The sequence below is a fragment of the Lentinula edodes genome (assembly GCF_021015755.1).
Source record: "Lentinula edodes strain Le(Bin) 0899 ss11 chromosome Unknown C8R40scaffold_14, whole genome shotgun sequence".
NCBI classification, from domain to species: Eukaryota; Fungi; Basidiomycota; class Agaricomycetes; order Agaricales; family Omphalotaceae; genus Lentinula; species Lentinula edodes.
In genome coordinates, this window is record NW_025764320.1 from 556,932 (window position 1) to 581,377 (window position 24,446).

General features: G+C 44.0%; 8 protein-coding genes across 8 annotated transcripts; 4 read left to right on the forward strand and 4 right to left on the reverse strand.

The window, feature by feature from the left end:
* Positions 1–926: 926 nt before the first annotated feature.
* C8R40DRAFT_1169817 (uncharacterized protein) lies at positions 927–2,532 on the forward strand (the record flags this gene model as incomplete). The annotated part of the gene is made up of 5 exons (XM_046231435.1): positions 927–1,131; positions 1,181–1,233; positions 1,296–1,423; positions 1,486–1,741; positions 2,236–2,532. 5 exons carry the CDS (start codon positions 927–929, stop codon positions 2,530–2,532), a joined length of 939 nt encoding a protein of 312 aa, XP_046087257.1.
* A 1,094-nt stretch (positions 2,533–3,626) lies between these two features.
* C8R40DRAFT_1186722 (uncharacterized protein) lies at positions 3,627–4,322 on the forward strand (the record flags this gene model as incomplete). Its single annotated transcript, XM_046233007.1, has 2 exons — positions 3,627–3,798; positions 3,838–4,322. 2 exons carry the CDS (start codon positions 3,627–3,629, stop codon positions 4,320–4,322), a joined length of 657 nt encoding a protein of 218 aa, XP_046087258.1.
* Positions 4,323–5,710: 1,388 nt separating this feature from the next.
* On the reverse strand, positions 5,711–6,680 carry C8R40DRAFT_1186733 (uncharacterized protein). The gene has a single exon (XM_046233008.1). The coding sequence runs from the start codon at positions 6,300–6,302 to the stop codon at positions 5,781–5,783; it is 522 nt and encodes a 173-aa protein (XP_046087259.1). The 5' UTR covers positions 6,303–6,680; the 3' UTR covers positions 5,711–5,780.
* A 695-nt stretch (positions 6,681–7,375) lies between these two features.
* On the reverse strand, positions 7,376–10,096 carry C8R40DRAFT_1169819 (P-loop containing nucleoside triphosphate hydrolase protein; the record flags this gene model as incomplete). Its single annotated transcript, XM_046231436.1, has 6 exons — positions 7,376–7,678; positions 7,730–7,900; positions 7,958–7,998; positions 8,065–9,419; positions 9,472–9,608; positions 9,821–10,096. The coding sequence occupies 6 exons, from the start codon at positions 10,094–10,096 to the stop codon at positions 7,376–7,378; spliced, it is 2,283 nt and encodes a 760-aa protein (XP_046087260.1).
* Positions 10,097–10,330: 234 nt separating this feature from the next.
* On the reverse strand, positions 10,331–11,311 carry C8R40DRAFT_1169820 (uncharacterized protein; the record flags this gene model as incomplete). Its single annotated transcript, XM_046231437.1, has 1 exon — positions 10,331–11,311. One exon carries the CDS (start codon positions 11,309–11,311, stop codon positions 10,331–10,333), a length of 981 nt encoding a protein of 326 aa, XP_046087261.1.
* A 1,235-nt stretch (positions 11,312–12,546) lies between these two features.
* Positions 12,547–13,437, forward strand: C8R40DRAFT_1068946 (uncharacterized protein; the record flags this gene model as incomplete). The annotated part of the gene is made up of 3 exons (XM_046226058.1): positions 12,547–13,077; positions 13,120–13,141; positions 13,184–13,437. 3 exons carry the CDS (start codon positions 12,547–12,549, stop codon positions 13,435–13,437), a joined length of 807 nt encoding a protein of 268 aa, XP_046087262.1.
* A 1,932-nt stretch (positions 13,438–15,369) lies between these two features.
* C8R40DRAFT_1011027 (uncharacterized protein) lies at positions 15,370–15,978 on the reverse strand (the record flags this gene model as incomplete). The annotated part of the gene is made up of 4 exons (XM_046222854.1): positions 15,370–15,415; positions 15,535–15,646; positions 15,766–15,851; positions 15,908–15,978. Coding segments are annotated over 4 exons (315 nt in total), but the record flags the coding sequence as incomplete, so codon positions are not given.
* A 3,846-nt stretch (positions 15,979–19,824) lies between these two features.
* Positions 19,825–19,989, forward strand: C8R40DRAFT_1009559 (uncharacterized protein; the record flags this gene model as incomplete). Its single annotated transcript, XM_046222838.1, has 1 exon — positions 19,825–19,989. A coding segment is annotated over one exon (165 nt), but the record flags the coding sequence as incomplete, so codon positions are not given.
* Between the last annotated feature and the right edge of the window lie 4,457 nt (positions 19,990–24,446).

Consider the following 24,446-nt stretch of genomic DNA (forward strand, 5'->3'; position numbering starts at 1 on the left):
AGTTGAGACCGCAGAAGTGCACGCAAAGTCGAAGGTTCTCATTGTTATTGGGAACGAAGAATACCGGAGCACCATGAGGCAAGGAAGATGGGGTGAAGGCACCAGTAGTCAGCTGTTTGTCAATAAAGTCTTTAAGGGCGACTAATTCCTTTTCAGACACTTTGGAATCCCGAGCGGCGGAATGGAGCCCCGAGGCATGGACTTGACATAACTCAAGAAAGAGGGAGGTGTATATGTGCAGAAATGATAGCCACTGACATCTGCAAAACATGTATACTCGCCACAGCAAGGATACTGGCTGGAGAGCGCTCTCCAGCGACGAAAGCACCCAAAGCAAAAATCAAAGCCTGCTCTGGGTGCTTTCGCTGCTGGGAAGTGCTCCCAAGTGCTCTGAGCTGCTTTCGGCTATTTAGCCGAACATACAGGTTTTGCAGATGGATGTGTCCCCAGCAGATATAAAGGAGTTGGCTGGTTAGCTAGCTAGGGCCCGATTGGGGTAAGGTGAGCAAGAATTATTCACCATTCAACTGTGATGAGCTGGAGCACATGGAATGCCAATGCTGTCGGATTGGATTCTCAAGACTGCCCTTATATTGAAATAAAACACGGGCATAATCCTTGACTGGGCCCTTACAAAGACAATATAAGCGATGCTCTCTAATTATTTGAGGTCTGTTTCTCTGATCCCCGCGCATCCTTTCTTCTGCAATTTGTTGATTGCGAATCACAATTTTGATCAGCGGTTTCCGAGTAAGTGTTTACGGAGTTTATTAGAGAACAAGCTCCGTTGATTTACATTAAAAGCTATTCAATCGATCGGTTGCTGTTGAAATATTGCGTCATTGAACCAGGACATCGTTGTCTTTCGTAACTAAAATTGAACGTCAATCGACAGCACAGGCCGAGTCATGGTGTACAAGAACAACATGCCAAACAAATGTTCTATATCTTCACTTCTGAATCCTATTTCTACTTTGAATAACGATGGGTCACCATCAGATTTTTCTTCCAGTGGCAATATGCCTCTTTCCCATCTTCCTACTCGTCTGGGTAACCCTTGTCGAAACGAATTTGACCAATACTCGTGGAACCCAAACCTCCTGGAGAACAAACGGTCGGGGAACTTATACAGTGCGTTGTCAAAAAGCTTCCTGGATCAACACTGATGTTTTCATCCCAGACAATTGTTGCGGTCCCATCGAGCGGAACAACATTCCCAACTCTGCAAGTCGTGTTTTTTTTTTCTTTCTTTTTTTTGACGATGATATATACTAATTATTATTCCAATTCGGTAGCACGATATTGGAACGCCTTCAGCTACCGATCGTTTCTTCGATTTCGGTTGTGGGCAATTTCATGGAGGGAGTCATCGAAACGAGGTTTTCGCCCCCACAGGAGATATCTCTAATTTCAATAATTTACGGTACGTGTTGTATTTGATAATCTCCTATCGAAGCCATCATGTCATTTTTTCAATGTTCGCAGGGTTAGAAACGAGGACCACATCGATTTGGAGCAACCAGCGAGTTCCATGGTACGAGCCCGCGAATATCCTTCGTCTAATGGTACTTTGTCGACTCTCTCTCACGGAATGACAAAAAAATATTCTTTATATCGATCCTCACCTCTGGTTATCACACCCAGTACCGGAAAAAAATCATCACTGTCGAGAACATGCTCTGCTTGTGGAACTACCAACACCGTTGCATGGCGAAGATCGAAACTACATCCTGGCAACCATGTACGTCGTTAATGATCTTTGTGTTCAGTATTCAAACCAATAACACTTTCCTATCCTTTAAGCTCTGTAATCGGTGTGGCCTATGGGAGCGCAAAAATTGCAAGGAACGAACGACATCATCTGAAAGTTATACCTCGCCGATGGAAAAATATGTTGTTCGGTCTCTATATTCTGCCAAAGACAACGTGTTAATGTGACGGTTCATAAAGCAAGCGGGAATACCCTTTTAATTCAAGGTGGTAGCTCTCTCTTTTTAACAAAAAGCCAGTGCACTTGGAAAGTAGAACGTAAACTTTGGAGGGTTTTGACAACAAAGGCCGTGACGGTCAAGACATGCTGGCAGTGTATTGTATGTCGATAATTGTCATGTAAATAAAAAATAATATGGCGTTGTACATATAGTGTATAGTTGCAGTCTTGGGAAAGACGTTATGGAACCGTATCAACAAAAAAAAACCCACTCAGCGCTACTGTCGTATAAATATGACCCCTAGACTAGCACGAATCAAATAGCTTTGGCAGCTTTGACCACATGGCTTCCTTTTGCTCGGTACGACAGCGTCACCGAAGTCAATTTGGTTGACGACTTAGCACTGCTAGTAGTAGGCTTATTGTCATCTGTCGAACGCGAGTTTGACTTTGGATTGGCAGAAGCAGAGTCTGAAGCTGACGGAGACAACGTAGACGATGTACGATCCCCCTCACTTCTTGTTGTAGATGTTCGGATCAAGAATTGGTATCAGTCGTCGAAGTACAACTCGAAACCGTATCGGGGGGGAAATCACAGCTAGAATTGCCGTCGAACATCGTCGAATTGCTAGATGAAGTAGATGATGAATCGGTTTTGGAGGTAGCAGACGTTGCATCATTGATATTTCTTATTAAGCAGGGCCAATTGTTATCATCCTGTGTTCCATTCCAAAGACTCAGCACCGGCTCTGCGAATTCAAGAGTATTTAACAGTCTATATTTGAATTCAGATATGTTCATCTGACCGAATGATGCAGACATCCCTACTCAGTGCACATTCAAAGTGATTTTGAAGGATGATATTCGTGAATGACCAGTAGAGGAAGAACTGGTCCTGATGAACGCAGTTCAATTATCATGTACTCAACGCGTTCCATTCCATATGGAAATGGCATAACATGGCTTCTACTTTTCAGCCCCTTTACCTTCACTGGCAGTAGACAGGACACACGACATGGACGATGGTATTCCTCAAAGTCATTTGAATTTTGACAACGCTGAAATACATTAAGCGAAAAGATTATATCTAACCTAACGACGCATGAAAATCAGTTGCGGGAAGTTATAACGATATAGCAAGAACAGACTTCGATTTGGTTATAATTAAGGACCGATTCGAACACAGTGGAGTAAAAAGCAACTTCTTCTTTCTTTTCTCAGTCATATACCATCTGTTTCGAAAGATCCGTCGTGGTTCCGTGTCCTTGTTATGTCGGACGAAGTCAAATATCCTTGGCTCGCAGTGAGAAATTTTCTGAATGCAGTGAGTGTCTCTGATTCGTCCGTGCTCTCTGTTCTTCAACAGTGAACTATCGAATACGACTGAAACTGTACCGAATATAAATAAAAAATCAGAGTAGTTCGAAACATTCGATCAACTTATCCCAGAAAATCGTTGAATGATACGCACCCAAAGTTTCTTCGGCAATATCACTCATGCCGTTATCGAGGTCGGCAGTGTCCATTACGGGGTCAACATTCTTTCTCAGTATGATTTTACTTTTCCGAGGAGCTTCGGAACTTCGAGAGCAGAAGCATTGAATGAATGGGCGAGAACTCCTATTTCATAGCGGAAATAGCATCGGATGCGTGGATAACAGAAAATGTGTAAGTTATGACTGATTAGGTGGACGTAATGAGCAACGACGGTGTGGCTATATGGACAGAATTAGTGCAGAACATAGCCATACGACTCTTCAACCTCTTGCTGGAAGATGAACCAGCCACAGTTTCTTCTAAATTACGAGCGGCTGCATCCGGCACGAGTACCCCTATTAAGACGAGTACTTTCTTCAATGGGTCTTCCTGTACATGGTTTGATACTTACTAGTGTAACAATCTTGAAGCATTTGTCATGAACAACATCAATGCTGCATGGGGATTACATCGCGCCAGAGCATACGGTCGTTCAGAATGTCAGGTTCTCGAATGCATTGACAGGAACGCAAACCGGTTTTCACGATTTAACAGAGGATCCCATTCGGCCAAACATTTTTCAATTCCAACCATGATTCATCGTAACCTTCGTATTGACCCTATCAAAACATTCGCCTTCGAAAATCGGTACAACGCCCATCGAAATGCCCGTGGCAAGGTTCTGGGGGTCAAATTGGTTCAGGATGAAGTTGACGTTAAGATTCTTGACTTGGTATGCGAAACCGCGAAATTGGGCTTTGAGAAAAAAGATAGACATCCAAAGATGTCGATGGATGCTATCATGGCGATTTTAGCTCCGGATTCTTGGATCAAGGTGGCCTCCCGGTTTTGGACAGGATTGAAGTTACTTTTGTCTAGCCAAGTGCCTTGGGATGAAAACATGAAACTGGAATAAGGAGTACAAAGTCAAATACTATTACTTGAGCGCGAAACATGAATATACCGATGTGGATAGTGACCTTGCTCGTATCAGCTGCAGACGGAGCCAGTGCGACAGTCTCTGAAAACCGTTTGAAGGTCATCCGATGCTCGGGCTTCGCTCTCGAAAGAAATTGATCCCAGGTGTCTACGTTCTTAGGAGCAGTAAGCACCTTCTAACGATTCTTGAGCATTATAGCCAAATTATACGTCGACATAAACATTTGTAGTGGGCGATCTAACTCCGGTGACAGTCTGCAGCGAACAATCTTTTCCTTCACCCCGTGTATTCAACAACGTTCGAAAGGAAAAGTCGCCGCTGTGACCATCGTATTGGCTTCCGTAAACATCGTCAAGACAATGTTGAAGATAGCGGGCGAAGTACATCAAATGAACTGCGATCTCTGCTGCTTTGTCCATGGAAGGTTCTGGGTTGAGAAGAGCGCAGAGGAACGACAACGTCACGGTTTATGATAATCAGATCAGAGGTGTTTATGACAGCATCGACATTGAATCTTCCTTGGTAGTCTGAGGGGAGGTTGTTGACTGTTTCGATTAGGGTCCCAATGTCCGCACAGGATTATGGACAGTGGACTAAGCAGTGAAAGTGCAACGGATCCTCCAAAGGAAGGAGATCGGTGATACTACGAGTTTCAATGTCGTGCTGCGATGAACGAAAGATAGAAGCCATTGCCGTCAAGTTCAGTACCTGTTTTCGGAGGTCTGTAGAACATGTAAACATTGGCATTCCGCAAGAAGCAGCGACTGCCGTACTAGGTGGGCCGTCGATTTGAACGGTGAGTCGCTCGAGACGCAACATTTCCGGTGTTGCAAACGTATTGTCCCGGAGCGTCGACCAGATTTAGTAGATTCCCAGACCGAAGATAGCATCGTAACCTCCTTCAAATCCATCGAACGGCCTTTCAGAGTATCAAAAACAACAGGAAGCTTTTCCGAAACAATAATGACTTGATCAGACAGGGATTGCAAGGCCGAATAATCGACCACCCGTCGTGACACGATCTCACTCAAATATTGAGTACGATCTATGAGCTCTCGCATCAGAGGCAACGTCTGCGAATCCTGGGCTGAAGTTAAATACGTTCGAAGTCTTATACATAAAACTTACAAGACTGGAAACCAACTCTGAACTCAAAGTGCCAACACCGTAGGCCTCTTTCAATAAAATGTCGATGGCTACCATCGTCCGTTGCATACGCTTATCAGAGGAAGCAAAGGATTTAGCCATTCAAGACCGCTATTGTTTCCACCACGGCTGTCTTTCTAGAATCTCGAGCGCCAGAAGCAATACAGAGGTTCGAATTCGAAATGGCGTAGCTTAAAGCCTTTAAAGAAGAAAATTGTGATTTCAGTAGACGCTTAGGGCGGGCAGGTGTAGATGAATTGTGTCGTTCGCTGCGAAATTGACCTACAGTTATTGTACAATTGAATACCGTCCGTACGAATTGCGGGAATAATCGAAAGAACAGCCGAAGGTGCGCTCGAATAACGCTAGCGCCAAATGATGATCGCTCGAGGTACGAAGACAGTGAGAGTAAACAGTCCGGACATGGTCAACTGGGAGAAGTCGCCGTTCCGACCGGCGCTTAAGTAGTCCAATCCAACGAAGAACGTCCCGCAGCTTGAATTCGTATGGTTCTCCTTCTTTCCGTAAAGAGCGTTCAATAAGAACCATATGCTGTAAAGAGGTATTGAAGGCGGTTATAGGTTCGAGGAGTTTTGTGTCGACTTCGGGATGCAAATATTGGCATACCAGACGCAAATCAGATGGTAATAACTGATCAACATAGACTTTTGTAAATCTGTTCACAAAATACTTGAGTAGATCCTTACGACCCCCTCGTTGACTAAGAGGATTTTGAGCTGCAAAGATGCCAAAAGCCGGATGCTTGATGAATGTTCTATCTAGCTCCGGAATGTAGACAGATGACAGCATTGAGCCCTTCAAGAACAGCCTGGGAGGCAAGATTCATGTCATCCAAGAGGACCCACCATCCTTCCTGTAGAGCCCTCAAAAACTCACGATCTTTCCAAGCAGGCTCTCCAGCCTTACCACTGTCAACAGGAAGGTCACAGCCAAACAGGTCAATTAGATCACTTTGATCAGACAAGTTTATACGACAAAGCTCGTGGCGTGAAACTTGTGCCAACGCAGTGATCAAGCTAGTTTTCCCAATGCAGGGCTAGCTTCTAATAGAATTTGTTTAACGAGCTGACAAGCTCTAACAACACGGATAGCATTTGCCTGAGTAGTAGGCACCTTAAAGCTAAACGTATAATGCTGCACCAGCTTGGACCCTCTTGGAATAACAAACGGAGCTAATAGGTAGGAGATGGACGGATAATGTTGAGGTTTGAACGGATTGGAAGTGGAACAAGGAACAAGTTCATTGAGACGAGCAACAGCGGCTAGCTTCATTTGTCACAGTAATGTTTCTGATAAGGAGGAAAGTGACGCGGTCGACTCAAGACCATTTAGGTAAGTCATATGGGCAGCATGGTGCTGAGGACATTTCATTAATAAATGGATACGCCTTCGCTAATAAATACATTCTACTCACGAAAATTTCCTCTAGGAGCATTTTCCTTCATCCTCCTTCACACATCACGTTCAAAAATGATACCCAGGCCTGAAACAGACGACTCAGAGGTATGTACCCTTTCGTAATCTAGAAGAACGCACCAGTATATCCGTGAGATTCAAGAACGAAGTATCTTCGGCATTTTCAGAAAGCCATAGCACGAAATCCAGCACTGCGGTCGTATATCGCTGGAAACTTTTATGTTTTCACCAACAACTTATGATCATATGTAGATCAGCTGGATCATCCATGGAAGGGACCCATATTTCGATGAACGGATTACGAAGAGCAGGAAACAATTCCTTTTTCTAGTAATCACCACCGGGATTCATTGTAGCCACGAGCTTGAATTCGTGTGCAACAAGAGACGAATAATGGTGAAGATGATCAGCTGCCTTTTCAGCTAACACTAGAGTGCGTGATGGTTCTAGGACGCTGTTGAAGCGTTCCAGTACGGAATCATCAGCAAGAGAAATCTAGTCCACCAAGACATCCCGGTTACGCATAGCCTCGTTTGAAGCTTCTCCAGGGCGTTGCGAGTAGGAGAAGTTAGAGTAGTGGATTTCAGGAGCATATCTGATTGTGATTGCAAAGTCGCTACATGGTGAGAGTCCAGTTCTGAGCCTATCTTAGATGATAGTACTCCTGTTTTCCGTAAAGCGTCAGCTTCCAACGAAGCACGATCTCCTGTGAGACCCAAACCACCAATGAGATCTGCCGTCTCCGTGTTCTGATGACAGTTGAGGCCATGGAGCCTTCTAGATCTAATGTCCGCATACACCTGACGAACAGAGGTCTTCCCTGACCCAGTTTCGCCGACGAGGAGAATCGGTTCATTGAAACGAACGGCACGAGCGACAACGACAAAAAGTCTTTGCATAGCTTTGGTCCAAATGAGAGATGCACTTGAAGGATCACAATCGAGAAACTGAGCAAAGTCTGGTGCACGACTCTAGAAATCGTACAGCATCCGTTCATTGATTTTAACTTCCATAGTGGATTCTATGACCACTTTGACGATAATTTTGTCTTCATCTCTGCGAGCACGCTCTGTTAGGAGCATGTAATAATTTTCGACTAATCCTTGATAGCCAACGGCATCTCTACCGACTCAACGGAACAAATCTCGAAGTCTGGCAAAGCTCTGCTTGCTTTCAAAACCACGATCAGTTTGCCTTCGTTTGTCCAATTCGCGAAATGCTGTGACAAACTTCTCTCCGTACAAAATTGCGATCATACATCGCTGGCAAAGAATAATCTCCAGCTCAGCTTCAAGGACGTCTTGGAAGTGAACTTCCAGAAAACGATTGCGGGACGCACGAGACAACACCTTTGTTCCTGCATATAGGCCTGATGGATTTTGCGCAGCGAACAACACGAAATGTGGGAGGGGTCTGACAGTTTCTGCTGTCTCCGGTATAACTAACTCCTGATTGTCATCGAGCAGTCTATTCAAAGCTTCGAGGACATCCGTTCGGGCGAGGTTGACCTCGTCCAGTACGATCCAGTCGCCACTTTGTAAGGCACGGATGAGCAAACCATCAGTGAATGCCAGTTCCCCGGGGACGGGTTGCAGAACGTAGGAACCAATGTATTGTTGTATATCAGTCTGTTCGTGGTTGTTGATAGGAATGAAGCGACGTCCGGTTCTTTTAGCGAGGTATTCTATTGAACTAGTTTTCCCACTGGAAGTAGGTACCTCAATGGGGACAGGGAAGCGTCGAGTGAAAATGATTCGAGCAAGAACGATTAGTTTCTTCTCTGTTGACGGTGCCGAAATGTAGTCGTCGGCAGGATCTAGAGGTACAAGTCCATGTTCCAAGAAAGGGCCCAGCTTGACAAAGTTCTGTGGTGCACAACATGGAGGTAAAGTAGGTTTGTTGGGTAATGCAGAACGCACATTTTTAATTCCAGCTAACAGATGCTTTTCGGCCAAAGAAAAGACTTTCTCGGAACTTGGTATATCGCGAAACATGGTGAATTCCATGAGGCACCCTTCCCACAGAACTCTCTGAAGTCCGTAGGTGCTTGCAATGTCGAATGCAAAAGTCATTACGCGAGCAAGTGTACGCATACTCAACTGAGAACGATGATTGGCTCGATCTGCAATCTCGCAAGTTTCAGCCAAGTGTTTAACTGCGATGTATAATTCCCAAACATCCATGATGGAAACTTTGTCGCTGACTTCACTGAAGCCAATATATTGTGCAGCAATCAGTGTTTCGCGAACCGCATCAGGAGGTGGGACATTGATTTTGGTAAACCGAGGGCGGATATTAGGAGGAACATCATTCTTGTCAACCTCAGTAGCGGGGTTCATGCACGCAAAGAGGTGGAAGATGGGATGTCGAGGTACCGGCTCCAGTGATTCTTGTTCGGTCAGAGTGATAGAGACAGTCGGTTTACGAAGCAGATTAGCGATGCACTCAGGAGTCTCTGCAGTAGCTAAATTAACCTCGTCAAGAAGGATCCTACGAAAAGTTAGTATGTAACAAGATAAAATAAGTGCAATTCACTACAGACCATTCGCCTTCGCGCAACGCTTGAACTAACAGGCCCTCGACAAAATCAACAGCAAGCCTTCCCTTGCCGCTCACATACTGCACACTGAACTCGTCAACGTCGCGCTCAAAGGCGTGACGTTTAGCTTTCGAAGTACCCTACGAAGATGAATGTAGTTTACGCCATTTTCTTGAAGTCTGTGAATCGAGTTCTCCCCTGAAAAAGTGGGAAAAATTTTATCAACGACGACAAAAACTTACTCCAGATCACTACAGTGCTTCTTGATTATCCTATCTTTTGTCAATTTCATGCTTTCCCTCCATAGCTCCACTGCTCTTTTCCATTTCCCCTGTGCGACAGATTTCCGCACGTCCGCCTCAAATCTTTCATTCCTTCTACGGTTGAACTTCTCTCTAAACAGATGCAGAAATTTTGACTGTAAAGATAAGGCAGGTATCCGCGCATCCAAGGACCGGAACCCACCAATCAAGACAGATGATTCCGTTTTTTTAGATAGATTCACGGAAATGAGAGGTTGATGTAAGATATGGGCCAGATGAGTTATGACACTAGTCTTCCCAGTCCTTGTATCTCTGGTAAGGAGCACAGGTTCGTTGAGAGCGATAGCGTTCACAATACGGGACATGAGAAGAATGGCTGGCCGATGCATAGCGAACGGCCGAGGGGGAGAAGATCCAATTTCACGCTTCAACGATTTCGCCAGTAATCAAGTGCGGCCAACACTAAGAGCGGTGCGCCGACCATCCCTGTCTGTCTCTACGTTGAAATCGGGCATCCATCGCGAAAGTAGCTACTCTTGGCATTCTTGTTCCAATCCTAGATATGAGCCGACAATGTGAGTAATCAATCCTGTGTCGGCTCAGGCAGAAGCAGTTACACCGGAACCGAAGAACACGTCCCGGGCTAGAAGAAATATCTCTTCGTGGAATGAAGTGGTCGGGAAGATGGAATATAATGGGAGATCCTCATCGGACGTGGAAGAACCATCGTCCGGATAGGACGATATAAGCTGCTCCACCCGTACATAAAACTTTTCCACTTCTCGTACACCGACATCCCTTGTGGACACTGTGGTTCCGAGTTCCTTGACTGCTTGCCAAAGGCGGATCAGGCCACTCGTGGCTTGACTTGATAAACGAGGGTAACGCGATTGGACAATCAACGTTAATTCTTCTGTTGTAGGCGACGCGTCGACCACCTCGTGCAGCTTATGTGCTCCATAGAATGTGGGGGTAGTGAAGGTACCGTTTCGAGAAGATAAAGTAGGGCGGGTTGCAAAGATTGCGAATGTATCCGCAGCCACCACTTCGCCTCCACCTGCGACTTCTAATGATGCACGTGCTCCTGTCCATTTATCCAATCCAAGTCTCGCAATGAACGGCTTGATCAAAGCCAGGACCTCATTACTGCCTCGGTCGATCTTCTTGAACACAACCCACTTTCCTTCCCGCGTTGCTCGGGCTAGTGTACCTTCCTTCCGTTCGAAGGTTCCTGGCTGACTTGGTGATGAGACGTGTGAACCAAGGAGAGAGCGAGGATCGGGTGATGTGTCTGCAAGGTGAATGAATAGTAACTGGTTTTGGACATGAGGAAACAGAGTTTCCGCCAGATGAGAAAGAAGCAACGTCTTCCCGGATGATGGGGCAGAGGTAACGAGTATTGGCAAGCATGTTGAGAGATGCAGGGCAAGTGATCGGGTAACCTTTGCTGCTATCGGCGTAGGAATGAGAGGAGATGATATGTTCTCAGTTACAGAAGATCGCACTAATACAACTTCGTGTAAATTCATGACGAGCGGACTGAGACGCATATCATTGATTTCGGATACATTCAAATGCATTTGAAGCAGGCTTACCATAAGTCAAAGAGTTGTATCTGTTCTTGAACGATTTCTGTATCAGAGCAAAATCTTGCGATTCTATCGCAATGGCATTTGTAGCTGACCGGACGCGTTCTAATTTTGTGATTGGCATGAGCCAACCATCTATTATCAAGTGGGAGCCATCCAAGGCGAACCCGTAGCCGAGTGTACAGTTCACAGTGTACAGTTCACCTACTGTCGTCGTCTCGCACTTGTCGCGTCCTGCTTCTCTGATCCCACTTTGGAGAGCATAACACCTGATGGCTAAAAGACGTGACGCGGCGTCCAAGGTGCTTCCAGATGCTATTTGACGTAGAGATGTTAAGGATCAAACGAGAAAAACGGGTCCTTTTGCAAGCAAGGGGTTGTGTAGCATACGATATAGAATGCTTGAAAATTGTTACAAAATTGATTTGAGCCTGTAGGTGAGATAGGACATACCGAAATAGTTCCCTCGTGAACTTCAATTAGCAGACATAATGCTATTAGCCTCTTTTCAAGATCTTTTGAGTTTGTTATCCATCGAGCATATAGATCAAGTAGGACAAGCCGGAATAGTGTTGCGATGCAGGTGGTATATGCAGAAATATCGCGAGTGCAGACGATAGATTGTCAAATATTTGGCTCACGGAGGTACCTGAGATGCACGTGCTGTTACCGAGGTGTGACTTCAGAGTTTCCTCCCATCTCCAGCGTACTACATCTGCGCCAATATTTATGAGCCCCAAGAACGGAAAATTTGTCACTCTGGAAGTGTTCAAACTCGGTAGGCAAGGAGAGCGCCGTGAATGCAAGTGAGACGTGTTTTATTGAGATATCAAGTTGTAGCTGACTTTATTCGCAGCAGGAAGCAGATGCAACAATATACACCGAAGTTTCAGACGAGGGATATAAGAGGATTATAAATGGGAGGCTTCAACGACACGACTTTGTCGAAGATGATGGTGTACATGAATAAGCGGATAATGGGATGGACGACTGGTTTAATAAACATGAGGGATATCACGATTCGGACGAGGAAACGGAAGAAACTAAGAATAAGAAATATATGTCATACTTCTGCTTACTAGTCAAAAGCTCGACTTAAATCTATCACAGCTAACAACAATTCGAAAGAGAAATCAAAAACCAACGCCAAAGTTCTTGGACCTCTAGGAGCGCCAACCTTCAATGACTATCGAAAGAAGGTCGCAGCTGATTAAGAGAACGATTTCATGTTGAATTTCTTTGGAGAACTCGATGCCCTGCCAATTAATGATTATTTCTTACCAAGTCACGCGAACGGAAAGACATGTCTGAAATATGACACTTTCACAAATTCATCCCAAGCGCCATACCAGAAAAGACCATCCTCTGCAGACGGCTCATCAGATGGGCGAGATGACTTTTATGGAGCTCCTTCTGGCGAGGTCTTGTTCTCAAGTCGGCAGAAACGCGTTAAGACAGAACCCGAACGCCTCCTTCCCATGACAGAACGCTTGACTCAGATCGATATGAAGACAGACGAAGACCACTTTCCAGGTGACGATTCATTTGACGATATCGATATGGACGCGTTCATGGCAGTAGTACATGATGTTGATATGAAACCGGCCGCGTCTGTTCCTGAGGAAATCTCGGAAGTGGAACACCTGGATGAGAAGAAACCCGTGTTGTGGCTTGCGGTATACGATTCACTTATCGTGTCTTCCGAAGACCTTTTTGGACCTCTGGCCACTAATACTTTGTCAATAAAGTCTTTCGACGTATTTGCGTTCAAGCCTGACGGCTCGTTGAGGTTCTTCTAGATCGATTATCTCGAACACCAAGGTGAGCTTTTCTTCATAGGAAAGCTCAAGATAAAAATCCTAGTGCCTGGGTTTTATGTTGTGTTGCCGAGAAGAACTTGGAACGAACCCTTTTCATTCTTTCGCGCGAAAAAAAGCGCGGAGCAAGGGGAAGCCGAAGGGTGGTATGACACCGATGAAGTGTCTAAGCTGACAGATGTTTACAGAAGCTTTGATGCTATACGGTCCAAACGGGACGTCAAGAAGTTCAACGGCAAATTTGTCGAACGCCAATTCGTGTTCGGGGATCCAAACATTCCGAAAAGAAAACTACATTGATAAAAGTCGCATCCCACTTCGCTGGTAAAACTATTTGCTTTTCGCTTCTTCAGTACTGACCCTGAATTTGATTTACAGACATGCAAATACCTCACGACGCTCGAAGCCCTAATATTGCCAAGATATATGGGACCAACACCTCCACGTTTGAACTAATCCGCCTTTCAACTACTCGTTCTTAAGAGGAAGATTATGGGTTCTTCCTGGATTTAGATTTGGAATCCACAGATCGACAACGCTGGACTACGCTCTCTGCCGAAATGTAACAACTTCCGGTACTGATTGTTTCTTCATAGGTTTCGCAGTAGAAGTTTCAGGTTGTTGTGGACGACCCAAACGTTTTCATCCCCGTGTCAGACACCGATCACAATGTAGCGAAAGAATCACTACCGTTGAACGTTGTGAGTCTCAACGGCGTGCTATTGTCAACCATCGAGAAAATAAACGAGAAGTCGTTTGTGCAACTGCTCGGATGTGGCGTAATAGTAAGACATCAGATGAATCTATGATGTCTTTATTCTAATTGCCTTTTAGTGATCATCGATGGTACCACACCGCTTCAGTATCCTTCTTGCACCGTTCAAACTTTTGTCTGTCCATTGGACAATCTGCAACCGGGTTTGAAGCTTCCATCAAGGCTAATGGTAAAGGATTCATCTTACCGATGAAGAATGAACGCATGTTGCTTAACGTTTTAGTACGTAGGTTCCTTCACTAACAGTCCAGAGTGTTTTCTCACTCTAGTTCCCAATCCTAGCTTCCATTCAAAAAAACGATCCTGATATGTACATAGATAATCACAGAACAAACCAACCAACGTACTGAATGAACATCAACAATCAATGATCAATGCGCAAAAAAAAACAAAAAAAAAAAGGACACACAACCTAATCTTTAGCGAAAAGGAATTTGGTAGAGGATGACATAATTCACCAACCAAGGAAGTACACAGAACGAAGACATCCGCAAGAAGAATGATACTGTGTCTAGATAACAGAAACGACGTGTTGATACGCCATACATTCATCGAAATTAATACATACATTTCGGACAAGTTGTTGAAGGACTCGAGAGACAGTGAGATCGAGAACCAAATATATCGGCCAAATAATCAAGCAATACCGCATGGCACAATGGACACTTCACCGTCGTTAGAACATAGATCGGAGAAGCAAACTTTGAGATGATGTGTACTCACGCGGCGTGGTAATCATAGAAAGATTGAATGATCCCCTTTCTGTCTCAATTTCGATGCTCTATGAACGAATTATGAACAATTAACCAATTGTTGAACAGCATGACCATAGAGTACCTTGCGAATTATCATCAATCTCATCATCTTCCGCTAAATAACGAAGGACGTCGATAGATTTAATGAACTCCAAATGATCGAGATCATCGAATGTAGAAATGGGAGGTAAAATGGAACGTTTGTTAGTGGAATTGTGGGGCGTCATTGGAAGTTTGTCATCAATCATAGATGAGTCGACCCAATCTCTGGGAATCATCCTCGATGACATAGGAAACATCGATTCATGTTGTGGTGGAATATCGTGCGCAGTTTGATCCAAATAACCTTCAAAACGCAATTGAGGAGTTCGGTGCATTGGTCGTCGATTGTATCTGTTTGACAACAAGTTTGATTCTGAAGGAGATGCTGGAATACCAAACTGAGGCCGAATGATTGTAGTAGGAGAAACAGGCCGAAGAAGAGGCAGTCCGGAAATTTCAGGAAATTCATAATGCCTAAATCGAGGGGTTGATATGGGTGATGTCGTGTCAATTGTGTTTAGAAAGGTTTCCGACTTCAGCTGACGATCACTGGAAGGACCAGGTTCGTAATAAGATGTTGAAAACGGTGGAATACAACGGGTTGCAAAGTCCTCTCTGGAAAAAGATTAACTAGAGAACAGCATCATTCAAATTTAATCGTTACCCGAATAATGGAATAAGATCTTCCTTGACGTTCCAAGCGCCTCTGTTGTCACATAAACAACGGTAGAGAAAAGAGATTGCGAAACGATCACTACCTCAACGCCAGCTTCAGAACGATCTGCAAACAATGTAAGAAGCAAGACAGTGAATCATAGAGATGACTTTCGCACCTCATACGCTAACCATGTGCCCTGAATTGCTTCAACACCATCTTTGATGATGCGCATAACTTGAGAACGATCTGGGTACGAATTCAGTATTCCTACTACATCAACTGCAAGAGGTGTTCGATGACCGTGTCGATGATGACTATGAAGAGCGTACCAGTACAAAGTCCAATCGCTGATGATATAGATTTAGATAATGTTCAGTTGACGTCGACGAAGTTCATACCTTTCCATAGGCTGGTCCACAAAATGAAACCGCTGTTCTTATCCATCATAACCGTATGTCCGTTAAGCGGATATTCGTATACCGAACTGTTTCATATAGACGATATCAAATCCAAACAGAACGGTATCGACGATTTTCGTACATGTATCCCTTGCCATCACAGGCGGTGTGGTATTTTCGCTCTACGATATCGTGTCTCGTACCCAAAAAAGGATGTCGGTCTGCGATATCATACGATCCCAAACGACGTGTCGATAACTGAGCATATATCGACGTTAGTGAAAGGTAGGTCTTAATAAAAATTTCGGAACGCACCTGCGGCATTCAGCGCGATAGAAAATATCAGTTGATGTTTTCTGGTCGAATAATCTTCTCCACAGAAACGGCTAACGATTTGTAGTCCGTAGAATGCAAGAGATGGATGAGATAGAGGTAACAAAACGAAAGTCTTCGTTTGATGTTGTTATCGAGATTGGTGCATGCAAGAAAGAGACGCTATTCTAAATGCCACAAAACGGAGTACTTGTTTTCAAGCTGAAATAACAGCGTCTTGGAGGTAAGGGAAAAAAGAGGTGAATTTAAGTTCAGTCGTGATCGCAGAGGCTTTCGAGACTCAGTGGCGGGTGACCGATGATACTGCGCATATTTAAAATCGGTCTTTCAAACTAAGTAGGAATCGACCGCCGAATAAGCTTTGACCGTTCTTGACTCTTCCAATGATTCGTCGTCGAAATTCAAACTTACATGTCATTAGCAACTTTGAAGGCCTGGTAATTTTGTTTGTAGTCATAGATCATTACAAAGAAATCGGATCATTGTCGATCACCGAGAGGATGGATGAACCCACAATTCAAAAGAAGGCAAGGTACCAGAAGGTACCTCGGATACCGTTTTTACTCATTTAGTCAGGGATAACTTTCTGCGATATCGTTCCGTTGTACGCTACGATTATAAGAATCTATAAAACATACGTGTTTATCAGCCTGATTTTAATCCACACAGAATTCCAGACGCTATAGAGCACTCACTGTTCATAATTGTATGCAAATTATAATAATATGGTGGCGTGCACAATAGGGAAAATAGAAGAAGATGTAACGTAAGAAGTAGCGAGGTTACTAACTGATCGAGTAGTTTTCCGCCCCTTCCTCCTTTTTTTTCGGATTGTTTCATCTTTGTGCGAACTGCTGTACAAAACATGTGCTTGTTTCAGAAGAACAGGTTTGTAACCCGTCCACAGGTTTAGACTGAACATTGAACCCTATAAACTCTGATTTCGATTTCGCTCTATATAGTTCATCAGTCAGTACTGCAAGAATGAAATAGAGTGACGAATTACCGTCAAATTCCGTTGTAGAAGAATCCGAATGCTTGATCGCTTTTGGCAATAAAGTAGTAAAGTGATTCTGTTTCGTTTGAGGTGACTTTTGCTACTAACGACTCTCCGTTCCGTTAAAATGTTGGTTCACGAACAAACATTGAGAACTGAACTACGTGTTGCGTTGGTCATGTCGCAATCCCGCAAATTCTGGACGTTTCTTATCTTCGGCAAGAAGGAGACTCTCCTCAAGGAAGAATATTTCGACAAATTTATGCATCAAGAAGCAAAGGTGAGCTTGTTATCCGAATCGAAACGACAAACACCCAATGTGTAATCTTTTTCCGCACGACCTCAGTCCTTGGATCACCTTGTCCAGCAATCATATCGCGAAAAACAAAAATGAAAAGTTGTCCTCTTTTATCGCGAGTTTGTTGCGTAGCTTTGAAAATTTTGGCTTTTGCGATATCGACTGGGGAACGACATTAATCTTGTGGTAATCAAGGGACAGAATACGATGTATTCACCGATGGTTGAGCCTCGTAAATTGGACCAGCGCCTACGCCTTCCGATCTCTTTACCATATTCACTATACAAACGCATTACTTCTTTTCGACATTCGTAATATCGTGTTAAATCGAGCCAGTCCTCGATAGATAGAAAGACTGGCAGGATGAAAATGAGGCGACGGTCTGAAACAAATAGCTTCAGTATCTTTAAGGATAGTACGCGGCCAGAAGAAGCTGCAACGATAACATGTTAATGAGAAGTATTGATGTCGGAAGATGGTTGTGTATGTACAGACGGACATGGTGAGGATCCATGCAGCGACAGAGGTGAGCGGACCTGTCATCCAGTTGTTGAATTCCGTTTGAGTGCGTATTATTTGAACAGATAGTGCAGATGATCGTCCCGGAATTTTCAAGCGAGCTCGAAAACATTCAGTTTTGTTATCCATGTCCTGTTGATGAAACTTACATACCGAAAGCGCCGTCCTGGGCTCAACTTTCTTATCTGGATTTGTGGCAAAGTGTATTTCTGGTCATACGTCGGAGTGTTGGCCTATGAGTAATGAGTTTTCAGCATTGCATTCGATCAAGAGAAATCTATTTACATGTAATTTCCGGAAAACAAAGCACGGAAGGTTGTTGCGTTTTTTGAAAATAATCTTGAACTGGTTCCTTCATGTTAATGACATAGAAAGAGTTCTTTTTTGTCACGAAGATTATGCATGAGTGTGAGAGGAGGTTGAAAGAGGCATCTGACCAAAAAGGACGTCGTGAGCAAAATTCTAGTCTCATTATCTTATCTTATTAGAGATTACGCAAAAGACATTCCAGCACTTCCTAAAAAGTTCAAAAACTTCCCATGACATCTTCCATTGATACAGATTACTGCGGTGACATGTTCAAAGATCAGATCTCAGAGCTTAATACATATCAATGCACGGCGACCTACCTTTCTTGGACAAAAAACTGCCAAGCATACTCTTGAAAAATTCAATAGATGGAGCTCTCCATATATATTTCTTATAAAGTGTAGCTGCTGACTTTTTAAGACGATTGGAGATCTTTGCCGCGTAGATTGACTTTGTAGTGCACTGCGAATAAGCTCTATTGTAGGCCTGGAATGTGAGAGAATGTGAGACGCCATCAACTAAAACCTAATGCTGATATCGAGATCAAACCGTAACAAAATGATGTTTGCCATTTCATTACCTACTTTGCACTAAGAAGGGAGTTTCCGATCCATATCACGCCACATGTTGTCTCCGACGTTCGAGACTCGAGCTAGATGTGTAAACAACACGCCACATCTTGCATCGAGCAGAACAGAGTTGAATTGTTGCCATGTTCTGCAAAGTCTAACTCTAGCGAAACGAATCGAAATAATCGTTCTTAAACGGTACGTTCAATAATCATGTTTTAAGCATGTTTGAAGATTGACAACAATTACTAAATTTTTCACTCTTTGTCTCTAGCAAATTCATTTCCTTTTTCTTCTTTCTTTCTTTTTTTTTTGATAGATAAACGTCGATACTTTGCGACTTTTTGGAAAGTTTTTCATCCGGTTCATCTAAGTTTCTTTGTCAATGACATCTTTGGATATACTGCATCGACAACAACTCAAGCAGTCGTTTAGTAAGCATTGCTACATCTATCTTTTCATTCGTACTTGTCTCACTTTTCTTAGAACGTCTGATAACGATGTTAAACGAAACTTGGCCTCCATGTGTTGTACCTCACATCTATATGAATGCTCCTAGCTCAAAGACAAGCAATAGTGGAATACCACACACAGATCCAACCAATTGCTTTTCTATTGAATACTTTGTTACTGAACTGCTCAGGCGATCGAGCACGCCATCGATGGTATTTTTCACTGCGATTTGTTATGTGGAAGCTGTTCGTTTGAAAGTGCAAGATATTTTCACCTCTGACGACAATCATATCTGTGTCGAATTGAATATCGCCGACAAACGTACTTGTCCCGACATCCGATCCGATGTTTTATACCAAAAACACCACTTCCTCTCGCACAATACGGTTTCCGGCACGAGACAATCGCAAAATTCATCGTTTAATACCACAAATCAGGAACGCATTGATCGTACGACCGCAGATATCGAGAATTTCGACAACGAAGAGGTTATCGAGAAACCTATGAGCGAAACGTTTATGCATAGGCAAATCGAGTCACCAATTTTTTTTTCAGTAAAACCACTTCCTTCGCCTCTGTTGTGTCCACGCCGAACATTTATAGCGGCGTTGGTTCTCGCTTCGAAATTCAATAACGACAAACCAATTTCCAATCGAACTTGGAGTAAGTTATGTAACTTGTCTCCATTAGAAATTGGGCGATGCGAACGCGAACTAGGTATCGCATTGGATTGGCGTCTATGGGTTGGGAAACCAGATAAACGTGTAAACAATTCCATAATCTTTCTTTGAACTTATATCTATAAAATTGATATGTTTGAAGGAGGAGTTATAACAATTTCGAGATAGCGACGTGAACCGATACCATATTGTAACATATTTATGATCGGGGGTAAGGCCGCAATCGGCAGGTGCCGAACCCTTTCAATTATTGGTCTGCTACATGTGCAAAACAGGCTGAGAGTATTTCCTAGGGCTTTTATTGCTGGGAAATGCTCTCAACTGCTTTTGAACTTGCAACCAAATACAGGCTTTGTAGACGAATCATAAGTAAAAACAAAAACTTTCAGGGAAGTAGAAACATCCACTTGTTCTGATGTCTTTGGTGCAGAATCTAACTTGCTATGAGGATTATGCTTTGTCCTTGGAAACCGTTAGCTATTTGGACAGATGGTGTGCTCTCAACTGATCTCAGACCCTTAGCCAAAAATCCAGGTTTTACAGATGAAGATAGAGACACAGGAGTTATATAACCTAGATTCATTACATGGAACAGCTAATTGTAGCTGTTGAAACTACTTGAACTAAGCTGAAAACTATAATACCATGACAAGTCAGTTCTTGCTGTACATGTAGGATTAAGCTCAGCTGATATGAAAGTAACAATATATTGTCTTTGTACCTGTTAACATAGGGTTGAACTAAGGGTTACCATCAGTAAGTGCGGGAATCCTAATGTGTTAGTGAGCTCACCTCAGCTGATATAATAAAAACAACTGAGGGAGCACGTGTACATCTGATTGTGTGATCTATCTACAACTGTACTACTCTGAGTTGTGAGACAAGTTGGGAGTGTATAATGCCACTTACTGGCTCGGTAAATATGTCTGCTACTTTGTCCCCTGACTGGATATGCTGGAGACTTCCACCGATATGTAGTGATGATGTATTTCCATGTGCTTGACTAATGCATTGCACTTGGAATTTTCAGTCGGACAAATGGATCTGAACTTATCCACCCGTAAGTTGATGGGTCCATCCTCAGCGAAGTCAACTTCAGCCATGAATGATGCTAACCATACAGCTTGTGGGTCACTGTTAAGATCATGTACACCGTGTAACCGTGCCAGGGCCACAAGGTGTCTAAGGGCGGAGGTCGAATGGGACAGTAGTGAAGTTATTAACAACACCGCCGTTACACCATTAGTCCCCGGAGATCGAAAGTATAGAAGAGAGGAGCTAAGTAGCAGCCAAGTCGGAGCGGCGGTATTGCCGACGATGAGGAGCGAACCAAAGAACGGCAAAGTCCTAAGGTTGAGTAGAATGTGCTTCAAGGCGTTGAGCCTGAAGACTTAGAGAAGAGCTAAGTTGAGGAGGGGATCTAAGTTGATAATTAAACTGAGGAACTACAGTAGTGTACAGGCGGTATTTATATCTATGGATCGGCGCATTGGTGCGGAGCTGTCATGCCCTGGCTACAACCAGACCAGTCCCAGTACCCGCCACACGTTGCCATACGTCCTACCCACCTCCTGTACTTCCTCTGCACCTCCCCAAGTACCACCAGACACCTCCCCAAGTATTCCTGACGCAATTACCCAAACGTCCTTCACTCCAACACGCGTACGAAAACCGTCCTAGCCAACAACCCCTTTAAGTATTAATCTCGATTACCTCCCTCCCTCGATTAGCTGCCTCATGTCTCCAGATGTTCTCTTGTTCACTTTCCGTACCTATTTAAGTAACGCCGCAATGTCCTGAAGCCCCAGCTTGGTATATGTTGAACACACACCCTTTACATAGGTCCAGTCCTTGTCCCTTTGTACCTGCTACCTATACGGAATTCTCTTTACTCTCTGTTTCTCTACCTCTGTTTCTCTTTACTCTCATCTATTGTCTCTCTGATGGTCTATACGATCGAATATACACTTTTACTTCAAGTCTAAGCCTTCCGAGTGAGTCTCCGAGCTCCCTCAAACATTACTAAAGCTCCCCAACGCCTAAACACTTTGGTGAGCTACCCTTCCCCAAACCTCCCACAGCTCCCTAGCTACTTCGTAAGCTTCGGGACCTCGATCTAAGTAACGTTGAAGCTATCCCCCACATCGAACTACATATCGCTTTTCCGTTACCACCTCCCACACTCGAGGACGTCCATCCTCAAGCCCAGTCCCCAGGGACCTCCCCTCCTTGGCATATACCTTCTCGGGAGCTTACACCCTTGCGACCCATTCACATCTATGGCCTACTTGATCCTATATTGACGTTCTAGCGAGTACAACTCCTACTATGCAATACTGTACGGTCCCGCACTCTTACTTAACCTCCCTGGACCTCCTAGGAACACCCTCAAGGGTCATCGTCTCGTCTTCCGGCCGCTGGTAGGCCGTTCCTGTCCTCGGTCGCGGTTCCCGTAGCTCCCTTCGAGCTCCAGCCTGCTCCTAGCACGCTACAACATAAACCTTCATATACCAAAACCTACCCTAAGACCTATTCTGACCCAGGTCTTACAGGAGCGCCAGACTAACTACTAGGAGCTATACGAGTATTTCCTGCAGGGTAAAGTAAAAGACAATAAGGAGGGACTAGAACGAAAGGGTATGTGGAGCGAGAAAGAACAATAAGAGTAAGATTACAATAAAGGGCAGATCTTCGGAATACTGAGCGGCGGAATGGAAGCCCGAGGCATGGACTTGGCAGTCACTCACGACAGACTGATGTACTTCAACTCCATTGTGGATTGTCTCTTCAAACTCCAGAAGACCAGTGCACCTGCCATGAAGAAAATGTAGCCTGAGGTGGAGCAGTAGGTGTCCCAGCACCCTGCATGATTGAAATCAACATACACATAAGATTTCAAGCCAGCTCCCAGCAGTGGGTTGAGATTTCCTGGCACCAATATGTGATGGAATAGTCAATAGTGTGGTGTACAGTGGCACGTAAATCAAATCCATACCTCCTGATTTGGAAAGCCTTATGTCAACCAGCCCAGAACAGTAATACTGTTGTTCCACTGCTCAGAATTATCAAATTTTGAGAATTTAAACAGCTTACATTGTCACAAACAACTCTTTATAGTAGAATCAACATGCTTTACAGGGTGTAGCATACAAAGATGTTCACAAAAACAGTTTGATCACAAAATTTCCAAATCAGGGGGTGTGGATTTGATTTGCATGTCACTGAATGTATCCTACTACCCACTCGATATACTCCCAGTGCTGACAGCCAGGGTTGAGTTGGTACCTGGCTAGTAGTCCTGCTGTGAATGCTAGGTCTGGCCACATGTGTAGTTGTCCCTACATGATGCATCTGCCAATGGAGCAATATGGTTTGTCCCTAGTAAACAAGGGTTTGTCATCAGGTAATGTGCATAGGAAGTCACTAAGCTTAACATCTGCTGATAAGGGGGTGTATCAGTGTCATATATTCTCAAGGTTGAAGGTAACTAGTATACGCAGGAAGTAGGTCTTCTGGGACAAGTTGATGGACTTCATTCCGGGTCTTGCTGTACAGTCATACTCAGCAATACCTCTGATTTGACCTCATGCACTTCCCAACATTTACCCAAGTCTATTACTGCCTCATCACTTCCTGTCTTGTTGAAGATCCCTTGCACATATCATCTCCACATGTGCTAGTGATGGTGTACTTATGGTCAACACATTGGTATCGTATGCATCGGTTGCCTCAATGCTGTATAGCTTAGCTATCTGCAATGTATCCAGCTGTGAAGGTTTCCTGCCAGTCATGGCTACCCTGCATTGTTCCGTAAATCAACTTCTTTAGTTTGCAAACGAGGTGTTCAGAACCTGGCTTCACAAATTCCTCAGGCTGTTTTATGTAGACGTTGTGGGTTATTGGGCTATTTAGAAAGGCCGCCGTGAAATCAACTTGAAAGATCGATAGCCTCAGAGCAGCCACTATTGCCAGTATCAGTCAAACTGATTTCATGCATGCAACACCTTTGTATGTTTTATTGTAGTCCTGGTGTTGTATCTGCATGTACCGTTGTGTGACATAGGGTGCTTTGTATTCCAGAAGGTTCCCCTGTGTGTTGAACTTAATGGTGTACATCCTGGCCAGAAGGAGAATTATTACCTATTGTGACTCTTCTAATTTTTTGTAGTCTTCCTCTGAGTCTTTTGCTGGTTGCAGGTTACCATTTTTGTGGCACATTGTCCTGGCTCAAGAAATACCTCCATCTTCAGTTCAGTTCTGTTGTTTATAAAAACTAGCCATTCATTAATTCTCATAACAATTGGGTTGTCTTGCCCAAGCTTTTTGTCTGAGGAAAACTAACTTGTGTGGATCCACTTGTCTTGACTCATTTTTCTCATTGACCCCTTCCTCTACCTTTGCCTTCATCCATGGAGCTTTGGGAAGCTGGTAAGGAACTTCTTTGCCTTGGGGAAACATTTCCTTTGGTGTGTGGGGAGCTTCTTTTGTTGTTTATCCCCTTTCCAGTTCCTCCATACCTCCCT

Coding starts and splice junctions, on each gene's coding strand:
- C8R40DRAFT_1186733 (XM_046233008.1), bottom strand. CDS start 6,302: ATGCTGTCATCTGTCTACATTCCGGAGCTAGATAGAACATTCATCAAG.